Source organism: Rhinopithecus roxellana, chromosome 1 (assembly GCF_007565055.1).
Source record: "Rhinopithecus roxellana isolate Shanxi Qingling chromosome 1, ASM756505v1, whole genome shotgun sequence".
Classification (NCBI taxonomy): Eukaryota; Metazoa; Chordata; class Mammalia; order Primates; family Cercopithecidae; genus Rhinopithecus; species Rhinopithecus roxellana.
This window is the reverse complement of record NC_044549.1, coordinates 177,762,085-177,784,628: the sequence shown is the minus strand read 5'-3', so window position 1 is coordinate 177,784,628 and position 22,544 is coordinate 177,762,085. Positions and strand designations below refer to the sequence as shown.

The window sequence follows — 22,544 nt, the reverse complement described above, 5'->3', positions numbered from 1 at the left end:
AGCCTAGCACAGTTCCTGGCACATAGCAGGTGTTCAATAAACACCTGTTGCAGTCAGATTTACATTTCTTCTAAAAATAGCAATCTAGGAGAATACAACTGAGGAGAACTTACATAATTAAGTGTTCAGTGTGTGTCTCAACTTAAAAATCAACAATTTCAACAAAGACCAGATTGCATGTCAGCAGTCATTAGGGGGTTAAGAGCACTGACTATGGACATGACTGCCTGGATTTGAATCTAGGCTTCACAAATTACCAGCCAGGTGACCTTGGGCCAACACTACTTCATCTCCCTCTTTCCTCATCTGTTAAATGGTGCTATAAATAGTACCTACCACATGGAACAGTTGTGTGGATTAAGACATAATTTATTTCAAGTACTTACAATCTTGCCCGGTACATGATAAATGCTGCATAGGCGTTTTCTATTATTACCTGCATAAAGACCATTTTGAGAAAGGTTATTAAAGCCCTCTTCACCTGTTCCTCTCATCACCTATTTATATCCATTTGTTCTCACTTCTATTATCTAATCTTGTACATGTTTCCACTTAGCTCTTTTGTATATTTTCATCATCTTTCTATGCTCAGGATTGCTAAGTGCCAATATCTACTCTATCCCAAAGCGCCCCTCCACCAACTCCACCAACTATTTAAAGAACTGCTGATTTTGTTCTTTTCACACAGGGTATCATTTGCCCCCTTCTCCATCTGTTCAAATCTGATTCTTAATGTCCGGACCTAGTCTTATATGATGCCTGTTCTGATCTTCCCTCCCAATGTGATCTTACTCTGTACCTTTTATCAATTCATCTCTACCTCAATTACACTTTTATTACTTTCTACTTATACCTTTCCACAATGAAATTAATTGTAAGCTCCTAGAGGACAAGATCACAATTTCTTGGTTTTCTGCCCATTCCTACTGCCAAGTATACAGCAGGCAAGCAATATTTGTTGAATAAATATATTTGAAAATCCCATATAGATAGGTTCATGTAAAGTCTAAATCAGCTTTGCTAAAAAGTCATTTTTTTTTAAATTAAAAAAGGAAAAAAAAAAAACTTGTCAATTCAATGCTAGACAGTTTAAGGGAAAATAAGTTTGCATGTAAAAGAGACAGACACTTGATTTATTGCATTAAAAAACTTTATTTCTTTTAAAAGGTCCAATATAAGCCAAATTAACCCCAAAATTTACAGCTACACTTCGAGATCTCCTGAACTAAATGGCACTGTTTGAGATGAGTGTCTTGTTAAAGGAGGTCATTTGCTATTACCACCATTTCACCCAAAGTAGTTCTAGAGCAGAAGCTGGTATTATAATACACATCAGATATTTCAGGTGTCATCTTTTATGCGTAAGTTAAATAAAGCAAACAGGCTTTTCTACTCTGTGTGAGGATAAGAAACACTACAGAACAGGGCCTGAATGCTTTAGATATACAAGGTGTAACCATAAAGGAAATTTCTACGGCACTGTGTTCATTCATTCAAGTAGTTCATGTACTTATTCCAACAATACTGGTGTAGTTCAAATAAAATTTGAGACAGTACTTTGGGTTTCCCTTCATTGGGTGCAGACCAAAGGAAGTGGTTAAGCTGGAGGGCAGACTCTCACAGATGGATTACAAAAGTAATGAAATAGTTTTCTTAGTGGGGTGGCATTCGCAAGAACTACCTTAATGTTTTTGGTAACAGCATCATTTACATATAAGTGATGCATGATAGAAGTTCTGGTATATGTGATAAATTAAAAACAGCTTGTCACTTTATAGCCACACCTTGGATTTCATTAGATGTGGTAAATCTAATAGTGTGTCAAATGAGTCCTTCTGGAAATCACTTCAGCAGAGAAGTCAAACAGCCTGTAAAAGAGAAGACATGGCAGAATGTGCGAGATTCATCCTTCCAACATTCTCAGGGTTCTCTTGGAGGACAGACCCGGGCCCAAAGACAGAAGTTACCGGGAGGGAGGCTTCAACTCCATCTAAGGAAGACCTTTCTAACAGTTAGAGCTGCTCAACAACTGAATGGACTGCTTGGTGAGGTAGAGTCACTTGGAAGTGTTCAAGGTGGAAAGATCACCCTTGTAGAAGGGACTCCTGCATTTGTTAAGAGGTTAGAGAGTGGATGAACCTCAGGTCTCTTTCAATTCTGAGATTCTAGAAAATTCCCTCAGGGAATTCAGAAGAGAATTCCTAAAAGGAAAGAGAAAGCACACATATGTATACTTTTAGAATCTGCTTGAATTTTCTTTTTTCTTTTTTTTTTCAAAAGGTACAATAGAAAATGTAGTCCACTGCCATTAAAATGCATATTCACCTTCCTATTACTAATAATTAGGAAGGGTTCATTATGACTTCTTTATATTATAAAGAAAAGATGGGGGATTAGATTTATAATTTCTGTAAATATTTTAGAAAAAATGCTTAAAATCTAGTAGTCAATGCCCTAGAAACTTTATAGATTTGTAGATAATATGCACAGATACAAATACATTATTCATTAAATACAACTCACATCTGTGTTTTATTATACTCTAAAATATACAGGAATCTTGATGTACTGAAAGAGTGCAAGTAAATACAGTATTCAAGCAGTCACTATTTCTATGTACATGCTCATTAATTCTTCAAAAAACCCACAAAATTATCAAATAGATCAAAATACTGTTCTGTGTTTTCACACTTTATATTCAGAAAAACCAGCTGATAATTTACAATGTCATAAAGTTTCCAGTTTCACAATACAAAAAGGATAAAATGAAATTGGGTATCATTTTGTTGCAATTTATAGAACTTTACCCATACCTGTAAGACCCTTAAAGTTTATGAAATCATTTTCACTGGGAAAGTGACAGTTACAGTAAAAGCAGAACCACACAAATATTTATTTAAAGCTGAAATATCAGCCTTCTCTCTCTCTTTTGCTATTTGAAAGGTAGTCTTCAATTTGGCAGGCAACTGCTTCTCTCTCCAAATAGTAACAGGTTACAAACATGCTACTTTAAATATGAATAGGACCTAAGGCTTTAGTATTTTAAATCTTGCCCAATACAGAAATGCCTTCCAAGGGACTTAGTGATGTTTAATTTATGAACAACAAGGAATTATTTTCCTTTTGATTATTCACTTTTTCAAAACTCATAGATCAGAATAAACATAAAAAATCCCCCAACCCATGGTGGGGATACAAAAGTAACCTAAGTGACTAAGGTGTGCCATTCAAAGTAGAGAGGTTGAAGACTCCATGCCCCAGAACCACTTAGCTGCAATAGGGTGAAATAATCTACTTTTTGATTTCACGAATTTTTTTTTCTAGGAAATTCTTTACATTTTTAAACAAAAATAGTACTATTTTAAACCCAAACCATTTAAAACAGGGCAACAGCCTGACCCCAATCCATCTCAATGTCTATGTCACAAGCATTTTCACCCGTATTGCACCCAGTCAGCTGGTTTTTAATTCTAATAGTATAAAAATTGGAAATTTGAAATATTTATGTAAAAGAAAAAAATGTAAAAATACATCTGCTTTCTCTCATGGTTTAATACAGCACTGGAAGGCTTTCAGATATTTTCTTAAAAAGAAAAAAAAAAAAAAACTCAACATTTAAAACCAAATCTCAGTTTCATTTCCAGAAATATTGCAGTTTGGTTTAGGTAATGTTTCATTTCATCTACTCCAGCTTCCACAAAATGGCATTTTATTAAAAAAACCTTTCAGTTATTTGGTCCTTTTGCAATTTGCTGTGCACATAATGCCTACTGTACCAAACTTTTATTGCCTTTAAATTTAGTTGTAATTTTATTGATAAAATTTAAATCTAGTGTCTTTATTTCTTCTGTTACGATAGTGTTGCTTATGTAAGCAGGTTAGAGTGCACAGTGTCCCCAATTATTCCTGGCACTGCAAAACCAAATTAAACAATTCCACAAAGAACTCTGACATCAACGTGTTTTCCTCAGTCAAGTCTATTTCAAGATTCTAGAAGTTCCTTTTGTAAAACTTGCCTTTAAAACTCTTCCTCCTAATGTCATCACATCTCTTAACATTGGCTCACTGTGCGATCTTTCCTCTTAGGTTGAATTTCTACGTGAATATCAAAGTGCCCTTTTCCTGAAAAAGCACAGTTTGAAGCTTTACTGTGAGAACTCCCTCCTCCTCAGCTTCTCAGTAGGTCTCAGAATCGGAGTCGTTGAGCTCATCCACGTCAGTGTATAAGTACTCCTGTTCCCCGCCAATGTTATTGAAACTGCAATAGGAGCTAGGTTCATTCCTCATGATGGGCAAAGCTTCAAAGCTGACTGTTTTTGAGGTGTTGGTATAACGGTTAATGGCATTGAATGTCAAGGATGATAAAGGACTACTTGATGAGACAGGCATCATGGTGGCCAAAATGAGAGCCAGGCAATCAGCCACATCCTTATTGGGAGCACAGGCCAAAGCTGGGGTATAGCCTAGAATTGAAGATAAAATTTAAAAATTAAGCATCCTGAGACATATTTCACCAAAGATAAGGAAATAAGCCTAAAGTACTTCAACTTTAGACGTATTTTACATTACTTAGCTTATAATAAATTGCTGTAACCAGCATGATTTGCAACTTTCTATTAAGTAGAAAAAGAATAGCCATAGAAACCTAGGGTGGAAGACATTAGACTAGACAACAGAAGAGGAAACAGGCCCAGAGAAGAATGACTTCCCCAAGATCTCACAACTTATCCGTATCCATCTGAATTCACAGAAGAAACGGGGCTAGAATAAGAAAAACACCACAGATCAGTGAATCTTCTTTCAGGATGGTAAGCAGAGATTTACTGTTAATTTGTAGTTATATCAGTGTCAAGAAAAAATAAAAAAATTTAATTTGTAGTTATGTAAGGAAGCTTTTTGACGCTAAGAAATCTAAATGTGTATAGCTTCATGGATCCGCCACAGGGCAGGTGCTCAGAAGATAGGTGTTGAACGAATAACACTTGGTTGTCAATTTAACTTTTCTCTTGGGGTCATAGTCTCTTGAAGAAAAACAGTAGACAAACTAAACAGATGAACTTTAAAAACTACTAAATCAAAACAAATATTTCCTTTGTAAATATTCTCTTTTTTTAAGCAGAAGACAACTGACCTTAGTCATAAGCTACCACAAAGTGTCAACACAGCAAACCAAGGAGGAAACATTTGGTATCTCAGTTGGTACAAGACTCAGTCTTGAGGATGGAGCGGGAGAGAAGTGAGAACAGTGTGATGCCAGGCTTCAATTATACCATATGGAACTTTAATAGTTTATCACAAAACATACATTTGTGTAACCACTATAGAGGTTAAGAAAGAGAGCACTACCAGCATACCAGAAACCTCCATATATCCTCTACCCAATCATTATACCTTTCTTCTTCCACAATGGTAACTACTATCCTGGCTTACGGGGTAGTAATTTCCTTGCTTTCAACTTGGAGTCATAAACACTATAGTTTTTTTTGAGACAGAGTCTTACTCGGTCACCCAGGCTGGAGTGCAGTGGTACAAACTTGGCTTACTGCAACCTCCACCTCCCAGGTTCAAGTGATTCACCTGTCTCAGCCTCCAGAGTAACTGGGATTACAGGTGTGTGCCACCACACCCAGCTAATTTTTTATATTTTTAGTAGAGATGAGGTTTCACTATGTTGGCCAGGCTGGTCTCAAACTCCTGGCCTCAAGTGATCTGCCTGTGTCAGCCTCCCGGATTACAGATGTGAGCCACCATACCCAGCCTACAGTTTAGTTTTGAGTTTTTAAAAAACTTAATATAAATGGAATCATATAGTATGTATTATTTCATATCTGGCTTTTTTGTGTAGCATTAGGTGAGATTTATCAATGTTGTATGTAACTGTAGTTGGTTCATTTTCATTGTTATACAGTATTTCATTGTGTGATTATACCATGGTTTAGTTACACATTTCAATTATTGGGCATCTGGTTGCTTCCAGTTCTCCCACATATTTTCATCTATGCTGTATTAGCCTTGATAAAGAAAGGGTTTTTTTTTTTTTTTTGAGACAGGGTCTTGTTCTGTCATCCAGGCTGGAGTGCAGTGTAATGATCATGCTCACTGCACCCTCAACCTCTGGGCTCAAGTGATCCTCCCACCTCAGCCTGCTGAGTAGCTGGGACTATAGGCACATGCCATGCCTGGCTAATTTTTAAATTTTTTTTGTAGATACAGGGTCTCGCTTTGTTGCCCAGGCTGGTCTGAAACTGCTGGCTTTAAGTGATCTTCCTGCCTCTGCCTCCCAAAATGCTGCGACTACAGTAGTAAGCCACTGTGCCCAGCCACAAAAAGTAATTTTTTCCCCCTTTGTAAAGTTCCCATTTTGTCAAGGGTCAAAGAGAACAACTGATGTCCTTCCAAGTTTGGCAGCAGTGGCTGAAGGCTGTCTGTACTTTTAATTAAATTTTATTTGTCCAAAGTAGCTAGGGGAGTCCTTCACTGCCCACGCTTCTTTCAAGGGTTCTTCTAAAGGTGCCTGCTGCTATTGTTCCTGCTGCTGGCAGACAGAACAACCCATTACATAGGCCAGGATGCCTTGGATGATAGTGGGGGTGGGGAAAGAAGCATGTTTCATGTGTGTTTTCTAGTCAGAGTATGACTAAAAATAGGCTCCTCTCCTCTGCATGGGGGTTATTTTTTGAGATGAAGTCTCACTCTGTCACCCAGGCTAGAGTGCAGTGGCGTGATCTCGGCACACTGCAACCTCTGCCTCCTGGGTTCAAGCGATTCTCCTGCCTCAGCCTCCCCAGTAGCTGGGATTACAGGTACATGCCACCACACCTGGTTAATTTTTGTAGTTTTAGTAGAGACGGGGTTTCGCCATGTTGGCGGGGCTGGTCTCAAACTCCTGACCTCAGGTGATCCACCTGCCTTGGCCTCCCAAAGTGCTGGGATCACAGGCATGGGCCACTGTGCCCGGCCAGTTATATCTCTTAACACGCCACTCTCTTTGCTTAGAAAGTTCCTTCCCCACTTTCTCCTTATCCTTTGGATTTTGGCTTAGCAGTCACATTTTTTGGGATGCCTTCTCTGATCCTGCAAGAAAGGATTTGAAGACCCTCTTAAGTACCCTCATAGCATCCTATGCTTATTCCAATTAAACTATTTTAAGTGTTATCATTAATAGCCTGTTTACACTCTTATCTCCATTCAAGGGAGTAGACTATGTCTTATTTTACACTGTATCCTCAGAAGTTAGTACGGCGCTTGGCATCATCACTCAGGCAGCAAATATTCACTCATGCAGCAAATACTCACTGAGCCTCCACTTGCTCAGGCACTATTCAGAACACTAAGAACATATCAGTGAATGCAACTGATAAAGATTTCACTGTTCTTGTGGCGCTTACATTCACTTTAGTGGGGAAGACACACAATCGACATAATAAAAAAGTACATGATATACAATATGTTAAAAGCTTTATGTAAAAAAAGAGGAAAGAGTGAAGCAGGTTAACAAGGACTGAGAATGCTGTGGTAGGAGTATCTAGCAAGTTGTAGTACAGAGTAGTTAGAATACGCTTCATTGAGAAGATGAAACTGGAGCTAAGATTTGAAACAGGTGACGGATTTAGTCACGGGATGTTTGGGGACAGAGTGTTCAGGCAGAGTAAACAGTCAGAATGAAGATCACAATGCATGTATAACCCTGCTGTGGAGGGGCTGGCATTGCAGAATCAAGTAGAAAAGGAGAATACTAGGAAACAGTATCAGAAAGGTGACGAAGTGGAGGACACATCATATAGGGCCTAGTAAGGTCATTTTAAGAACTATGAATGGGGCCAGGTGGAGCACTCTGGGAGGCCGAGGTGGGGGGATTGCTTGAGGCCAGGAGTTCAAGACCAGCCTGGACAATATAGTGAGAGTCTATCACCACAAAAGATAAATGAGCTGGGCATAGTGGTGCATACTTGTAGTGCTAGCTACTTGGGAGGCTGAGGTGAGAGGTTCTCTTGAGCCCAGGAGTTCAAGGTTACAATCAGCTATGATCTACCACTGTACTCCAGTCTGGGCAACAGAGTGAGACCCTGTCTCTTTACAAAACAAAACAATACAAAACCAAACCAAACCGAAATTCAATAGTAACATGTTCTCATATACTTTAAAAGGATCCAGGCCAGGCTGGTAGCAATAATAAAAAAGTGGGCATATTTTAAATCTGCTTTAGAGGTGGAGTCAATAATGTATGCTGATGGACTATACGCTGGGTATGAGTGAGAGGAATCAAGGATGACTCTAGGGGTTTTGCCCTGAGCAATTGTAAGAATAAGAATTGTCTTCAACGGAGATCATGATGTTGTGAGGAGAGTAGGTGTGGCAAGGGGAGTGGGAAAGGATCAACCGTTCAGTTCTGAACTTTCTAGGTTTAAGCTGTTTATCAGATATCCACATGGATATGTCAATTAGGCACGTGGATATACAGAGACTGTGAGAAGTCTGGGTTGGAGATATAAATCTGGGAATTCTCAGCATATAGGTAGTATTTAAAACCATAGGGAGTCAATGTAGATAGAGAAAGCAAAAAGAATGAAGGATTGAGTCCTAGAAGGAGAAGAGGGAGAAATTTTGTAAAACAAATTAAGAAAGAATAACTAGTAATGTAGAAGGAAAACGAAGGAAGTGTGGAGTTCAAAAAGCAGAGTAAACAAAATTTATCAAAGGAAACAAGTAATCAGTTATGCCAAAAGCTGATCTATCAAGTAAAATGAGAGCTAAGTAGTAGTTAACATAGTAGAAGTCACAGGTGGTTTTGATGAGAATAGTTTTGTTATGTGTAGGGGTGAGGGGAGAAGGCCTGACTACAGGGAAATTAAGAGAAAATGGAAGAATGAGGCCGGACACTGTGGCTCACACCTGTAATCCTAGCACTTTGAGAAGCTGAGGTGGGCGGATCACCTGAGGTCAGGAGTGTGAGACCAGCCTGGCCAACATGGTGAAATCCCGTCTCTACTAAAAATACAAAATTTAGCCAGGCGTAGTGGCGGGTGCCTGTAATCCTAGCTACCTGGGGAGGCTGAGGCTTGAGAATCGCTTGAAACCAGGAGGTAGGAGGTTGCAATAAGCTGAGATCACGCCACTGCACTTCAGCCTGGGCAACAGAGGTAGACTCCGTCTCAAAAACAAAAAACAACACAACAACAACAACAACAACAAAAGAATGGAAGAATGAGAGGTGAATAACTGGGGACAGCAAGATAATAGTTTTGCTGCAAAGGGGAACACAGAAATATGGTAGCACCTGGCAGGAGTAGTGAGATTTATAAATTGTTTTTTAAAGATGAGGGAACTAGTGTTTATATACTGAGGAATAATACAGGAAGAGAGCGAAAAATTGTTACCGCAGGACATAAAAGAGAACTGTCAAAGTGACATTATGAAGTAGGCAAAAGGGGACATGATCTAGTGCATGAGTAGAAGCACTGACTTTAAGTAAGAATATAGCACTTAATTAGGATCTTGATAATATTTGCTGAAAGAACAAAATCTTTGGCTACTAAAACAACAGAAAGTGGTAAGTATAAACAGTAAATACTAACTTTGCTATAACAGATGATATAGGGATTCAGAAGTACATCTGTTAGATAACTTTTCCTATTTCTTTTGCCCTTATTCCTTTGCCACAAACTACTATTCATTATTAACTTTAGCTCTCCTCTTTGACTAATAAAAAATATCCAAGTTTATTTCTCTTCAAATATGGATCATCAAAAGATAAAAGCTCTAGGTCAAGGGAAGACAATATAGAACCAACTTACCATTTTCATCTACTGCAAGCACACTTGCTCCTTTTCCCAAAAGTTCCTGAACCACCATTGTTAGCCCATTTCGGGCAGCAACATGCAGAGGTCTAGGGGAAAAAACATGATACATGTACACATATGTGCATGTGCATGCATATACACATACACACCTGGTTGTCAAAGAGCATTTTTGTCAACTTGTGAAGACCAAGAGGTACAAACTCGAGGCACCTAGTCCTAATAGCAAAGATGGGGGCAGGGAGAGCAGAACCTCTGTGCAGTGCACTGTCACACCTTGTCAACATGTGGCTAGACATCAAGCTCAGGCCATAGGTCCCATCGACAGGTCCCTACCTTCACCCAATCCTTTTGTTACTTTTCTTCTCAGACTCAATGTTTAAAATAATTTTACCATTGCATTCCTCCATTGTTAAGGAATGAGGCTGGTAAAGACATAGACTATATATTAAAAACTGTAAACTGCAGTAGGATAAATTCTAATAGGTTTTGAAAACAGCTTACAAGCATCACGACTAATTTTTGGACCTTCAAAGGATCTGACTAATCCCAGAATGGGCAACAATATTCTAAGATTTTTATCTTTACTAAACCTCAAAATGGAATAGCAAAGGACAACGAGAGACACTGATGTAAGATTTCTCTCAGTCAATCTGGAGGTTGGCCTGCTCATATTATTAAAAATTCTGATTCTTTCAGAAACTTTACTTGCTTACAGACACACATAAAACTTCTTACCTCATTTATTGTTAGTTTCTTTTTTTTTTTTTTTGAGACGGAGTCTCGCTCTGTCACCCAGACTGGAGTGCAGTGGCCAGATCTCAGCTCACTGCAAGCTCCGCCTCCCGGGTTCATGCCATTCTCCTGCCTCAGCCTCCCGAGTAGCTGGGACTACAGGCGCCGCCACCTCACCCGGCTAGTTTTTTGTCTTTTTTGTAGAGACGGGGTTTCACCGTGTTAGCCAGGATGGTTTCGATCTCCTGACCTCGTGATCCGCCCGTCTCGGCCTCCCAAAGTGCTGGGATTACAGGCTTGAGCCACCGCGCCTGGCCTTATTGTTAGTTTCAAGTAACATATTATTACAGTTGATTTCCATGAAATACACAAAATAGTACTACTTTCCTTCAGAAAATTAGGTAGGTGGATTAAGAAAAAAAATACATTATTGTCATTGTTGTAATAAAGTTTCAGTTCAAAAGCATTTTAAATAATATGCCTTTTAGTTGTGATCATTTTAGAAATGAGTTTCGACAGCTGTAAACTATTAAAATTGCTTCTATGACTAATGAAACCTATTCCAACAGTCACATGTTTTAAAAAATCCATTTATCATTTTTATAATTGTAGGTCACAAAGTTTATACTAGATACTGACAGTACTCACGTTTGCAAGGCTGCGTTGGTTGCATTGATGAGGTTTCTATCTGTTATCTTTTCCAGTATTAACAAGGCACTAGTTTCATGACCCTATAATTGTGGCAGATAAGTTATAAAAACTTGGGCACCATTCAAGGTACATTTATACACCCAACAATCTGCAACCCTAGTCCATATAATATGTACAACACCATTCATATGCCATGAATTTTCCTGGCTAATATCTTAATATTTGCCCAAACACATCTTGGGAGTGAGGATAGGAGAAGAGGACAAAATTAAGATTAAGGAAAGAGGATAATTACACTTAGACTTGTGTTCCAAAACTTATTTGGCTTACTGGACACTTTGATACGCCATGGTGCCTTACAAGTCAATAATTTTGTTCAAGAAATCTAATACCAGTGATCATTGGAGAGGTTTGGTCCTGAGTTCTGTTCATTTTAGTGAAGTCAAAAAACTTTTAATGCCACTGTTAACAATGAAAATATGTTCTTAAAATGTATACATACCTTGCTACAAGCCAAATGGAGGGCAGTATTTTTACTGTTATCTTGTAAAGTCAGTTCTGCACTAGCACTGCTAACCAGCATCTCTGGGAGGAAAAAGTGCATCAATTCTTATGTTTATGAACATGTTTCTTAGATTACCAATAACTCACTGTAGAGAAACGAAGATACAAAGCAAAAAAGTCCCTCTCACAAAAACTTAAGTACAAGAAAAATATTGTAATATATAACACATATACTATATCTTCATATAATTGTATGAGACAATTATATTGTTGTATAAGTCACACACTCTAACAATGGCAATTAACATTTATTTTGTGACTGTGCACTAAATTTTAAATACTGTTTTATATGCTCTGGATTTACAGAAATTTATTTAAACCTCACAACAACCCACCAAGTAGATACTGTTATTTTTCTCATTTTGTAAATGAGAAAACTGAGGCATCAGGTCATTTAGCTGGAAGATCTAGGACTCACATTGAGGCAATCCAACTCCAGAGTCAGTGTTCTTAACCACTATATTATAGGGCCATCGTAAAGTAGACTCCTCAATCAGTAAGGGCAAAATAAAACATTGTATCCCTAAATGAAAATGTAGATTGCAAACAGGTAAAAGGTTTTAAGTCTTAGGAGTGGTAAGGTAACTAGCTGAAGTCAGAAGTCTTGGGATCTAAGTTATAAATTAGTGATACACATACTTAGGAAAATACAATTTTAAAGAAGTTTATTTACCAACTGTATTTGTTTGTCCATTTTCTGCAGCCATCATAAGAGGTGTTTTCCCTGTAGAGTCCACAGAATTGACTTGAGCATTATGGCTCAGCAGCAGCTGTAAACACTCTACATGGTCTGTGAAGGCAGCTGCATGGAGAGGAGTTCTGTGATAAAGAAAAATTGAAACGTATGACTAAATTTGAATGTTATATATGCTGGAAAAATATTCTTTAATTTGTGACATGCAGTTTTTAAGGGTTTACATATTAGGCTATAAAAGCACTGCCTGTATACAAACAAACAGGCTCAATGGAGCTCACTAATTTCTCCCATAGAAATTTGTACTTTCAATAGTATAGAAGGCCTTAATTAAACTAGAACTAGTATGAAGTAAAGATTAATTACAAAATTGCTAAAATAACATTACATCATTAAAGGAAATTTTGAAAGAAATAAATCCTGACCTGAATACCACCACCTCTTACAACTGCTGGACTTTCTTCCAGCCTTTATTCCTATTTAGAAAACTGTTAACTCTGTTAACAGTTATCTTTGGGAAACAAACAACTTCTAAAGAAAGGGGAAAAATTTACATTTTAAAATAGTTTAGAGGAGGAAAACTTCCTAAAATCTATAAATAGAAAAACCTTTTATAATGTAAAAATAATTGAGATCTTCTAACAATTTATACTTGCAAATATAAAAATCAACTTTCAAATAATAATGGGTTTTCTGTAAATTCTCTCACACCAGGCCAGTAGTTAAAATTTATTTCTTAATGAAAATAAAACTTTTTTTGGGGGTAGGGCAGAGACGGGATCTCACTCGGTCACCCAGGCTGGAATGCAGTGGTGCAATCATAGCTCACTGCTGCCTCAAACTCCTGGGCTCAAGTGATCCTCCTGCCTCAGCCTCCTGAATAGCTGGCATCACAGGCATGCATCATCATGTCTTTTTTTTTTTTTTTTTGGTAGAAATGCAGGACTTAGTATGTTGACCAGGCTGGTCTTAAACTCCTGGCTTCAAGTTATCCTCCCACCTTGGCCTCCCAGATTGTTAGGATTATAGGCATGAGCCACTGTGCCTGGCTAAAACTATTTAATACATACTTGAATTCCTACCTTCCTTTTGAATCTCTGGCGTTCACAATGCTGGCACCTAATGTATCAATTAACATCTCAGCAGCACCTTCGTTGTCATTTATCCTGTGTAAGGTAACATGGTGATCATTCTCACAGCAATGGTGTATTTCTTAAAACACTCAAACCAAGTCTGATTCATTCTGGCTTTACTTACACAGCACAATGCAATGGACTAAAAGCATTTCCTTCCGTTTTCTGGAAAACTTCCTGTTCTAAAAGCAGTTCTACACATGTCTCGTGACCTAAATAGGTGTAAAAAACCAGATATTAAAATTCAAAGGAGATACTGGCAAAAATCACAGATACATAATGTTTAAAGGAAAAATGTAAAAGTCTCTCTCCCATCCCATCTCCCAGTTCCCCTCTCTGGAATATAACCACTGGTAGCTGTTAAGCCACCAGTAGTTCCAGAAAATTTCTAGGCATATACAACTGCATGCACATACATACATACAGTTGGCTCTCTGTATCCATGGGTTCCGCATCCATCAATTCAACCAAACCCAAATTAAAAATACTTGGGGGATAAAAAAAAACCAGAGCAGACTTTTTTTCTTGTCATATACCCTAAATACAGCATAGCAATTATTTACATACCATTTACATTACATTGACTATTATAAGTAATCCAGAAATGACTTAAAGTATAGCAGAGAATGTGCATAGGTTATATGCAAATACTATCCCATTTTCTATAAGGGACTTGAGCACCTGTTGGTTTTGGTATTCATAAGGGGTCCTGGAAACCAATCCTCAACAGCAAATGAGAGATGATTGTGCTATTTATTTTTTTAATGGCAATGGGATGTTTAATTCCGCCACTTGCTTTTTACTTAGTATTAACTACACATATCCTTCCATAATAGCATATATAGAAATATTATTATTATTTTAGATGGAGTCTCGCTCTTTCGCCCAGTCTGGAGCGCAGTGGCGTGATCCTGGCTCACTGCAACCTCTGCCTCCCGGGTTCAAGTGATTCTCCTGTCTCAGCCTCCCGAGTAGCTGGGACTACAGGCACCCACCACCATGCCCAGCTAATGTTTTTCCTATTTTTAGTAGAGACGGGGTTTCACCATGTTGGTCAGGCTGATCTCGAACTCCTGACCTCGGGTGATCCACTCCCAAGCCTCCGTCTCCCAAAATGCTTGGATTACAGGCATGAGCCACCGTGCCCAGCTAAAATCTTATTCTTTAGTGTTCTGAAGAGCTTCACAGTATCAAAGTGTATCATAAATTATTTAATCTAATTATGGATTTTAAAGTGATTGCTAGTTTAAAAAAATTCTTCATGATATTATCAACAATGCTGTAATGAATCATTCTGGCATTTTTTTATTTTACTAAAACAATTTTTTGAGACAGGGTACTGCTCTGTTGCCCAAGTTGAAGTGCAGTGGCATGATCATGGCTCACTGTAGCCTCAACCTCCTGGGCTCAAGCGATCCTCCCACCTCAGCCTCCCGAGTGGCTAAGACAACAGGTGCAAGGCTACTACATCTGGCTAATTTTTTGATATTTTGTAGAGATGAAGTTTTGCCATGCTGCTTAGGCTGGTGTTGAATCCCTGAGCTCAAGTGATCTGCCTGCCTCAGCCTCCTAAAATACTGGGATTACAGGCGTGAGCCACCATGCCCAACATTTTGTTTTTATTTTAGGAAGTATTTTTGTAGGACAATTTCCTACCAAAGTGATATTGCTGTGGTAAAGGACAAGTATCCAGTCCTTGGTATTCTTGGGGGATGGGGTCCAGGACTCCCCACTGACAGCAAAAATCCATAGTCCCTTATACAGGTCCCTTGTACAAAATGGTTTATTTGTGTATAACCTATGCACATCTTCTCATATACTTTAAGTCATCTCTAGATTACTTACAACTTAATAGTTGTTACATTGTATTGTTTAGGGAATAATGACGACAAAAAAATCTGTACATGTTCAGCCTAACTATATTTCTGATCGACATTCAGTTGAATTCACAGATGGGGGACCCATGGATATGGAGGGCTGACTGTACTGATTAATTATCAATATCTGGTCCATAGTTTTTAACAGTAACTTGAAAAACAGAAAAATCCAAACTTCAAATTTTCTTACCCAAATTTCAGAGCCAGGGTTTTAATTTAATACCCTAATTACTACAACTAAAATGTTGCTTATTTCATGAGTTATTTGGGATCTACTTTAGGAATAAATTAGATTCTTATGTGGCCTCTTTATATATTTTCATGGTTTAATATTTGCCTACCAAAGTCTTGTTATATTTTCTTTTCCTTTTAAATTACTCAAACTTAATCAGCTTAAACTTTATCCTATAATTGTGGAAAAGTAATTTTCAGAAAAACCTGTAATGGTGTTCCATCTTTTGTCAGTTCTTTTCTCTAATCTAGTAGTTTTCAAGCGGATTTTGCCCATCAGGAGATACTGTGCGTGGCAAAGCCTACGGACAGTTTTGGTTATCACAACTGAAGGTGGGGCAGTGTAACCGGCATTTAGTGGGTAGAAACCAATGATGCTGCTAAACATCTTGCAATGCACTGGAGAGTCCCTTGCAACAATCACCTGGCCCAAAACGTCATAGTGCTGAGGTTAAGAAACTGCTTTAATTCCATTGTGCTGAATGTTAACTCATTACTAAGATACAGCAATGGAAAGTTGTCCATTGTTGACTTAAGAGCCTCCCATTCTCCAGGTATATGGGTGCTTAAGGTGTGGCCTGGGGAAAATCCTGGGGTGACGCAAAAAAGATGTAAATAAAAACACAGATGAGAATCCAACTATTCTCTTAAATTAGCTATAAAGAGATGTACAGCCGGGCGCGGTGGCTCAAGCCTGTAATCCCAGCACTTTGGGAGGCCGAGACGGGCGGATCACGAGGTCAGGAGATCGAGACCATCCTGGCTAACATGGTGAAACCCCGTCTCTACTAAAAAATACAAAAAACTAGCCGGGCGAGGTGGCGGGTGCCTGTAGTCCCAGCTACCCGGGAGGCTGAGGCAGGAGAATGGCGTGAACCCGGGAGACGGAGCTTGCAGTGAGCCAAGATCCGGCCACTGCACTCCAGCCCGGGTGACAGAGCGAGACTCCGTCTCAAAAAAAAAAAAAAAAAAAGATGTACTACTCTTCTCACTAAAAAGAAAATACTTTTGGAAAACAGTAGCTTTCATAAAAAAAGATTATGTTAATATGTAATAGATATTATTTTTAAATAAATCAATAAGTATTTAAAATTTCTCAGTTCCAATTTCTAATACAGTCAGTATCAATCCATAGTTGCTGAGACCAAAGGGTTTGAGAACCACTCACTATCTGAGTACAGACTGAGAAAAGGGAACAGCGGGTCCCCTTGGTCACCTCCAGAAATCATTACTGGGTGATATTAAGCAGACAATCTCATAACTTTCTATCATCATTTATGAAACATAGATAGGATGGTAAACTGGGTCCTCCTGAGTTTCAGAGGCTATTCTGAGGATGTTCAGAACTTCATAAAAATGAACACATTTTTTAAAGGAATAAATAAGTATTCTTAAGTTCTGTGATTGAATGACTATATAAACTGAAACTGTGAACTTTTAGTATCTACAGCCAGTTTTTTTCTAAAACTTGGCCATCATTTCAATTTTGAGAGAAAGGTTGTTTTCTGTTCTGTTGGAGTGCTTCCAATTCTCTTTACAGCTGTACAATAATTACTAAAGTAAAACCATTTTACATATTCTACTTTCAGGATGCCAAATTATAAAATGGGATTTTGGCTATAAATATGGTATTAATTTTAGACTGTCTATATAGTCGCTTACTGCATATAGCCAACACACATTTAATTCCTTCCAGCTCAAATTCAGCATCACCACAATTTTGCTACGGGCTGAAAATCAGACACATTTGTTATGATCTTTAAATGGCAACCATGCATGCAGTTCTTGCAAAATTCTGTCTCTTGCACAAAACATGCTTACAGTCTAAATTTAGCAGTGATAGAGTAGGAACTCACTTTAGGGGAACTGTTATACATATAGATCTGATAAGAAACATTGTAACAGAAAGCAACTCTCCAAAGGACAATTACAGCAGTACATTTACAACTAAATGCTCTTCCTGAGGAAAAATATCTCACTGTGTGATTTTTCCAATGGTTCATCTTCAGGGATATTTTTTTTAAAAACCAAGCAATAAGTCTTTGCTTCTAAACAGTTTTATCTCACTGACTTTTTTACAGAAACACAACTCACATTTGTATATATTTTCCCACTATATTAGTTATTTTGGGTTTTCCTTATACTTGTAAAATGTCAAGTCACATTACAGAAACAAATCAAATATCAATGCAAAATACATTATCTTCTTTGTACTAGTATGAGTACGAGTCTCTGGCCACTTCACTACACTCATTTCTACTTGCCTTAGCGAGTAGAAATGAGAAAAAGAGAAGTTAAACCCCAAAGGTTTTATAGTTTCAAAACTGTTTTGGTCAAGGATTTAAGGTAGTAAAAAACAAAGAGACTAAACTAAGCTTATTGAATGAGAAACAGATTTAACTATTCAAGTTTTTATGATACTATCAGTACTCAGCTGAAGGATAACCAACAGTAATCACAGGACAAACCTCAAGAACCCAAAATGTTCTCACAGCAAAAGAATGCAACTCCCAACTTTGGCATAAGGACTAATATGAAAATCAAAACATTGTATCTCAGAAATACTTGTGACAACATTTAATGAAGTTATAATTTTACAAGATTCAGCTTTTTCCTCTTTTGCTTTAACTTGGTAACTTTGTCAAAACAGCTCCCAGTGAAAGAACTATGAAACAGCATATTACAGAAAGATAGCAAATCTCAACTTCCTGGTAAGGCAGTTTGATTTTACAACAGATATTATATTTATTTATTTTAGTAAATGGATATTTATATAAAGAGGCAATTTATATTTTCTCTACACTTTGAGGGAAGGTTATTCGAATTGTGAACTACAGCTTTGTAGATCTGCTGTCATAATTAACATTAAGTCTTGAAGCTACAATGAAATTGAAAACAAATTTTAAAAACCTCTAATTTCTCTGCTAAAGCCTGAAGCTTGAACTTTGACAACACTGATGCTTGCACTATATATAATGTACCTGAGTTTTCTAAGATGATCAAATCTATTGCCCTGCACAAGGAAAAAAATCTCAACATACTTCATTACATAAATTATTTTAATTAGTGGCATTTCATAAGCCAAACTGCATTTTTAACATCTATACCTTCAAAGTAGCTTTATGCTTCCCTAAGTGACCTTTTGTGAGTCTACCTATAAAAGCAATGACTATGACTGTGAGCCTGTAGGAGGCCAAAGAAAATCTTTTCTAACCATGTAGCAGAGTTAACCCATCAAAGTTTCTAATTCTAAGACCTGCTAGGGATTTATTCCTTTAAAACATGGAGCATGGATATTAGTGGTAATATAAGAATGTTATCTTGCAATGTGCTCAGAAAACATACATAGATTTCAGTTTAGAATGTGATACATTTCACTGTTTCTCCTACTTGTGGTCATTTTTCCCCTAATACGATTTTATTTAGAAAGTAAAAGAACATGGCTAGGTGCGATGGCTCATGCCTGTAATCCTAGCACTTGGGGAGTCCGATGTGGGAGGACTGCTTAAGCCCAGTTGTTTGAGACCAGCCTGAGCAACACAGTGGGACTCTTAAAAAAAAAAAAAAAAAAAAAAGTAAACGAACACAATCAAAATACAAGCACACTATATAATAGCAATGGAAACGTTGTAAAAACCTCCTAAAAATGTTAAATATTTGTTGAAATAAAGATCTAAGAAAAACTTCAGGCTACATGGTGGCTCACGCCTGTAATCCCAACACTTTGGGAGGCTGAGGTGAGAGGATCACTTGAGGCCAGGAGTTCAGAACCAGCCTGGGCAACATAGCAAGACCCTACCAAAACGGAAAAAAAAAAAAAAAAAAGGAAAAACCTCAAAAATACTTCATGGCTTATCTCAGAACACCTTTGACAACTAGTGCCTTGCCTTTAGCATGACAAAGGACAGGAGTGAACCTACATAGTAATTATTAGTAAGTAAGCCTACATAGATTATTCCCAAGGTTTTTGCTAATTTTAAACTTAAAATTTGCCTTATAAATATGTCATTCTCATTAATATCTGAATATATTATACTTATCTCTGTTCAGCACAGAATGATATGCATTTGTGTTTGTATACTTAACCATTGTAGCAAGCCCAGTGAAGTGCCGTATATCCATGATTGTCTGCTATGGCTGGATTTGCATCCATAGATGCTGCTGACTGCAAAAGGGCTCCGAGAACACCAATGTGTCCACAGGCAGCAGACAGGTGTATAGGCGTCCGGCCCCTGCTATCCCGAAGTAAGCACTTAGCACCATGTTGAAGTAATGCATCTACACATTCTTCATGGCCTGTAACTGCCTGAAAGAAAATAATTTACAGGTGGTCAAACATATTATGCTAAACATTACCTGCCAATTTCAGCTAATTAAAAACTTTAAAGACCATACTCCAATATTCTTCCATCAATTAAAAGCCACTTATCATTTTAGGAATAATTCTGTATTTTTATTGGAAGTGGTTTAAAAATTCAGTTAAAGCAACAACTCTGTTAAAATGCAAATAGTATGAAAACAGGAAGAGAGAAACTTGGTATTCAGTGAAAATAATGATATTTCAAAGGTGAAAAAAGATTAAAGTGTGTAAGAAAATAAGTGAGATAATGGAAAAAAGTCAAATTGACATTAATTCTACTCAAAGTTTTAGAGTTTTAAAATTTTGTTCTAACATTGGTCTCTAGATTATTAAGTTGTACTTTGTAATTGTTCAAAATTAGCATTTAAAAACTAAGATACTGAAAGAAATGGTAAAGACTATTTGACGAACATTTAATGAAGAGAAAATAAACATAACCTAGTTCAGTTCTAGGTAATATGAGGTTATAAAAGCTTTTTGAAAGGAAAGAGCATATTTCTGCTTACCCCTCTATGCAACGCTGTCCTTCCCCACTTATCTTTGGCATCTACATTTGCTCCTTTGTTCAGCAGTGAGTAAACACAGTCTGTGTGCCCGTTGAGAACAGATAGCATCAGAGGCGTCCTGAGCAACAACAGGAATAGGTTCAGTGCTATCACTTAAGACTGTACTCTGGTTTTCGAAATACGCCCTTCTGCGATGCAACAATTATTTATCGAAACTTACTGTCCATTTCCATCTTGAATATCTACTGCATTCTGTGGCTCTGCATTTCCTATTAATAGCCGTAAGCATTCTGAATGACCATTTGTTGCTGTAAAGTGAAATTTAAACATTTCAGTAATTACATATAATGATAAAATAGAAAATGTCCATCTTAGAGCACATCTTCCAGAATTTAATTTTGGGTTAGTTTCACTGAATTTAATATGCAAGAATGAAAACTATAGGTAGAAAGAAGGTTTCTACGGCCTTTGATTGTTAAAGCTGAACAAATATGAATTCCTTACTGTAAAACATGACAGGCAGACTGCTCACCCAGCACCCATCCCCTACCATCTGCCTCTAAAAGAATGCTCATTTTATTTAGCTGTCTGGCAGTGTGGTCAGGAAGAGTGCCTTGCCTCCAGCAAAGGGATGATATCATGATTAGACCAAGTTAATCACAACAACCCCATTCTCCTCTGACAGTGATCAGTTTTAAGGTGAGCAGCACAGGGACCAGGTCTGACTACTGAGATGCTGATAAGTCTAGAGGCTGCTGGGAAACACTTTTATCTCTGATAATGAAAAGCCCCCATTCCTTTCTGATTTTAGATGCAATCCTTAAAAATAGCAGCAATGATTCCTGCAACATGAATGCAAATGTAAGAGAATAACAGAATTTAATCCAGAGCTCTGACACCATTGTAGAATCAACCAATCCTGGAACGGAATCTGCCTTTGGATACTGTCTTTTTTTTTTTTTTTTGAGACAGAATTTCGCTTTGTCACCCAGGCTGGAGTGCAGTGGTGCGATCTTGGCTCACTGCAACCTCTGCCCCCTGAGTTCAAGCAATTGTCTGCCTCAGCCTCCTGAGTAGCTGGAATTACAGGTGCCCGCCACCACTCCTGGCGAATTTTTTTGTATTTTTAGGAGAGACGATGTTTCACCATCTTGGCCAGGCTGGTCTTGAACTCCTGACCTCATGATCGACTCGCCTCGGCCTCCCAATGTGCTGGAATTACAGGTGTGAGCCACCATGCCCAGCTTGCCTTTGGACATTGTATGTGAGAGACTAAACCCCTTAAGCTATTTTCAATAGGGTACTCTGCTATTTCCGGCTGAAATAATTTCAAATGATATATATATAGTACAAGAAAAATGATACGTCTAAAGAATGCATGTGTTAAGTCCAAATGCATAAAATGGGCAAGGGTACAAGTAGAAGTAGTCCAAAGAAAAGAGCTTTTGAAGTAAGTTAAATCCTCTGCAAAATTCAGGTCCTGTTCATATACACAAAGTCTGAAGTTTAAATAAATACATTAGAAAAAACGTATCTTGCATATGATACAGAAAAGAACATCTATCACTACTTCTTCTAATTAAAAGATGACCAAACTAGCAAAAACAAGCTAGGTGCCGAATATTCTACAGTACGTTCCGACAGTTATATTAAATAGTACTAGTTTAACTTGTGGCTTAAACCACCTCTCCCACCCTAGTCCAATCTGTATGCTGCACTCCGCCAGCAGCTCTCACAGCTTAGCAATAAAAAACAGTGTCATAACACTTGGGGATGTTCAAGAAGATCTTGTTTGGCCCATCATTTTTCAAATCAGTTCCTTTACACTCGGTGCACAGTAGCTATTGATGAATGTTTGTGTCATCTAAATTCAATACCCAAACACCAAGCACAGCATCACTGTGGGAAAGGACTGGTAAACCTCCAGGAAAAAACCCTCAGTGTTCTTTTCATGGCTTATAGACGCTCTCTATAGATCTCCAAATTTGAAAGGCAT

The 22,544-nt window shown here is 37.8% G+C and overlaps 2 protein-coding genes across 17 annotated transcripts in view; one reads left to right on the top strand and one right to left on the bottom strand.

Moving 5' to 3' along the window:
• Positions 1 to 22,544, top strand: part of BTD (biotinidase) — a 114,156-nt gene that overhangs the window by 65,508 nt on the left and 26,104 nt on the right. The gene's annotated exons all lie outside the window — the stretch shown is intronic.
• Positions 1,133 to 22,544, bottom strand: part of ANKRD28 (ankyrin repeat domain 28) — a 192,388-nt gene continuing 170,976 nt past the window's right edge. For 9 of the 16 annotated variants that reach the window (XM_030933529.1, XM_030933535.1, XM_030933559.1 and 6 more), the window contains 10 exons: positions 20,769 to 20,856; positions 20,549 to 20,666; positions 19,769 to 19,988; positions 13,699 to 13,786; positions 13,524 to 13,607; positions 12,421 to 12,566; positions 11,686 to 11,768; positions 11,181 to 11,263; positions 9,795 to 9,886; positions 2,441 to 4,463 (listed from right to left, as the gene is read on the bottom strand). In XM_030933529.1, the coding sequence (XP_030789389.1) occupies positions 4,177 to 4,463; positions 9,795 to 9,886; positions 11,181 to 11,263; positions 11,686 to 11,768; positions 12,421 to 12,566; positions 13,524 to 13,607; positions 13,699 to 13,786; positions 19,769 to 19,988; positions 20,549 to 20,666; positions 20,769 to 20,856 (1,289 nt within the window). In that variant the 3' untranslated portion in view covers positions 2,441 to 4,176. Of the gene's footprint in view, positions 4,464 to 9,794; positions 9,887 to 11,180; positions 11,264 to 11,685; positions 11,769 to 12,420; positions 12,567 to 13,523; positions 13,608 to 13,698; positions 13,787 to 19,768; positions 19,989 to 20,548; positions 20,667 to 20,768; positions 20,857 to 22,544 lie in introns of all 16 variants that reach the window. The other 7 variants (XM_030933549.1, XM_030933578.1, XM_030933554.1 and 4 more) reach the window with 2 other exon arrangements.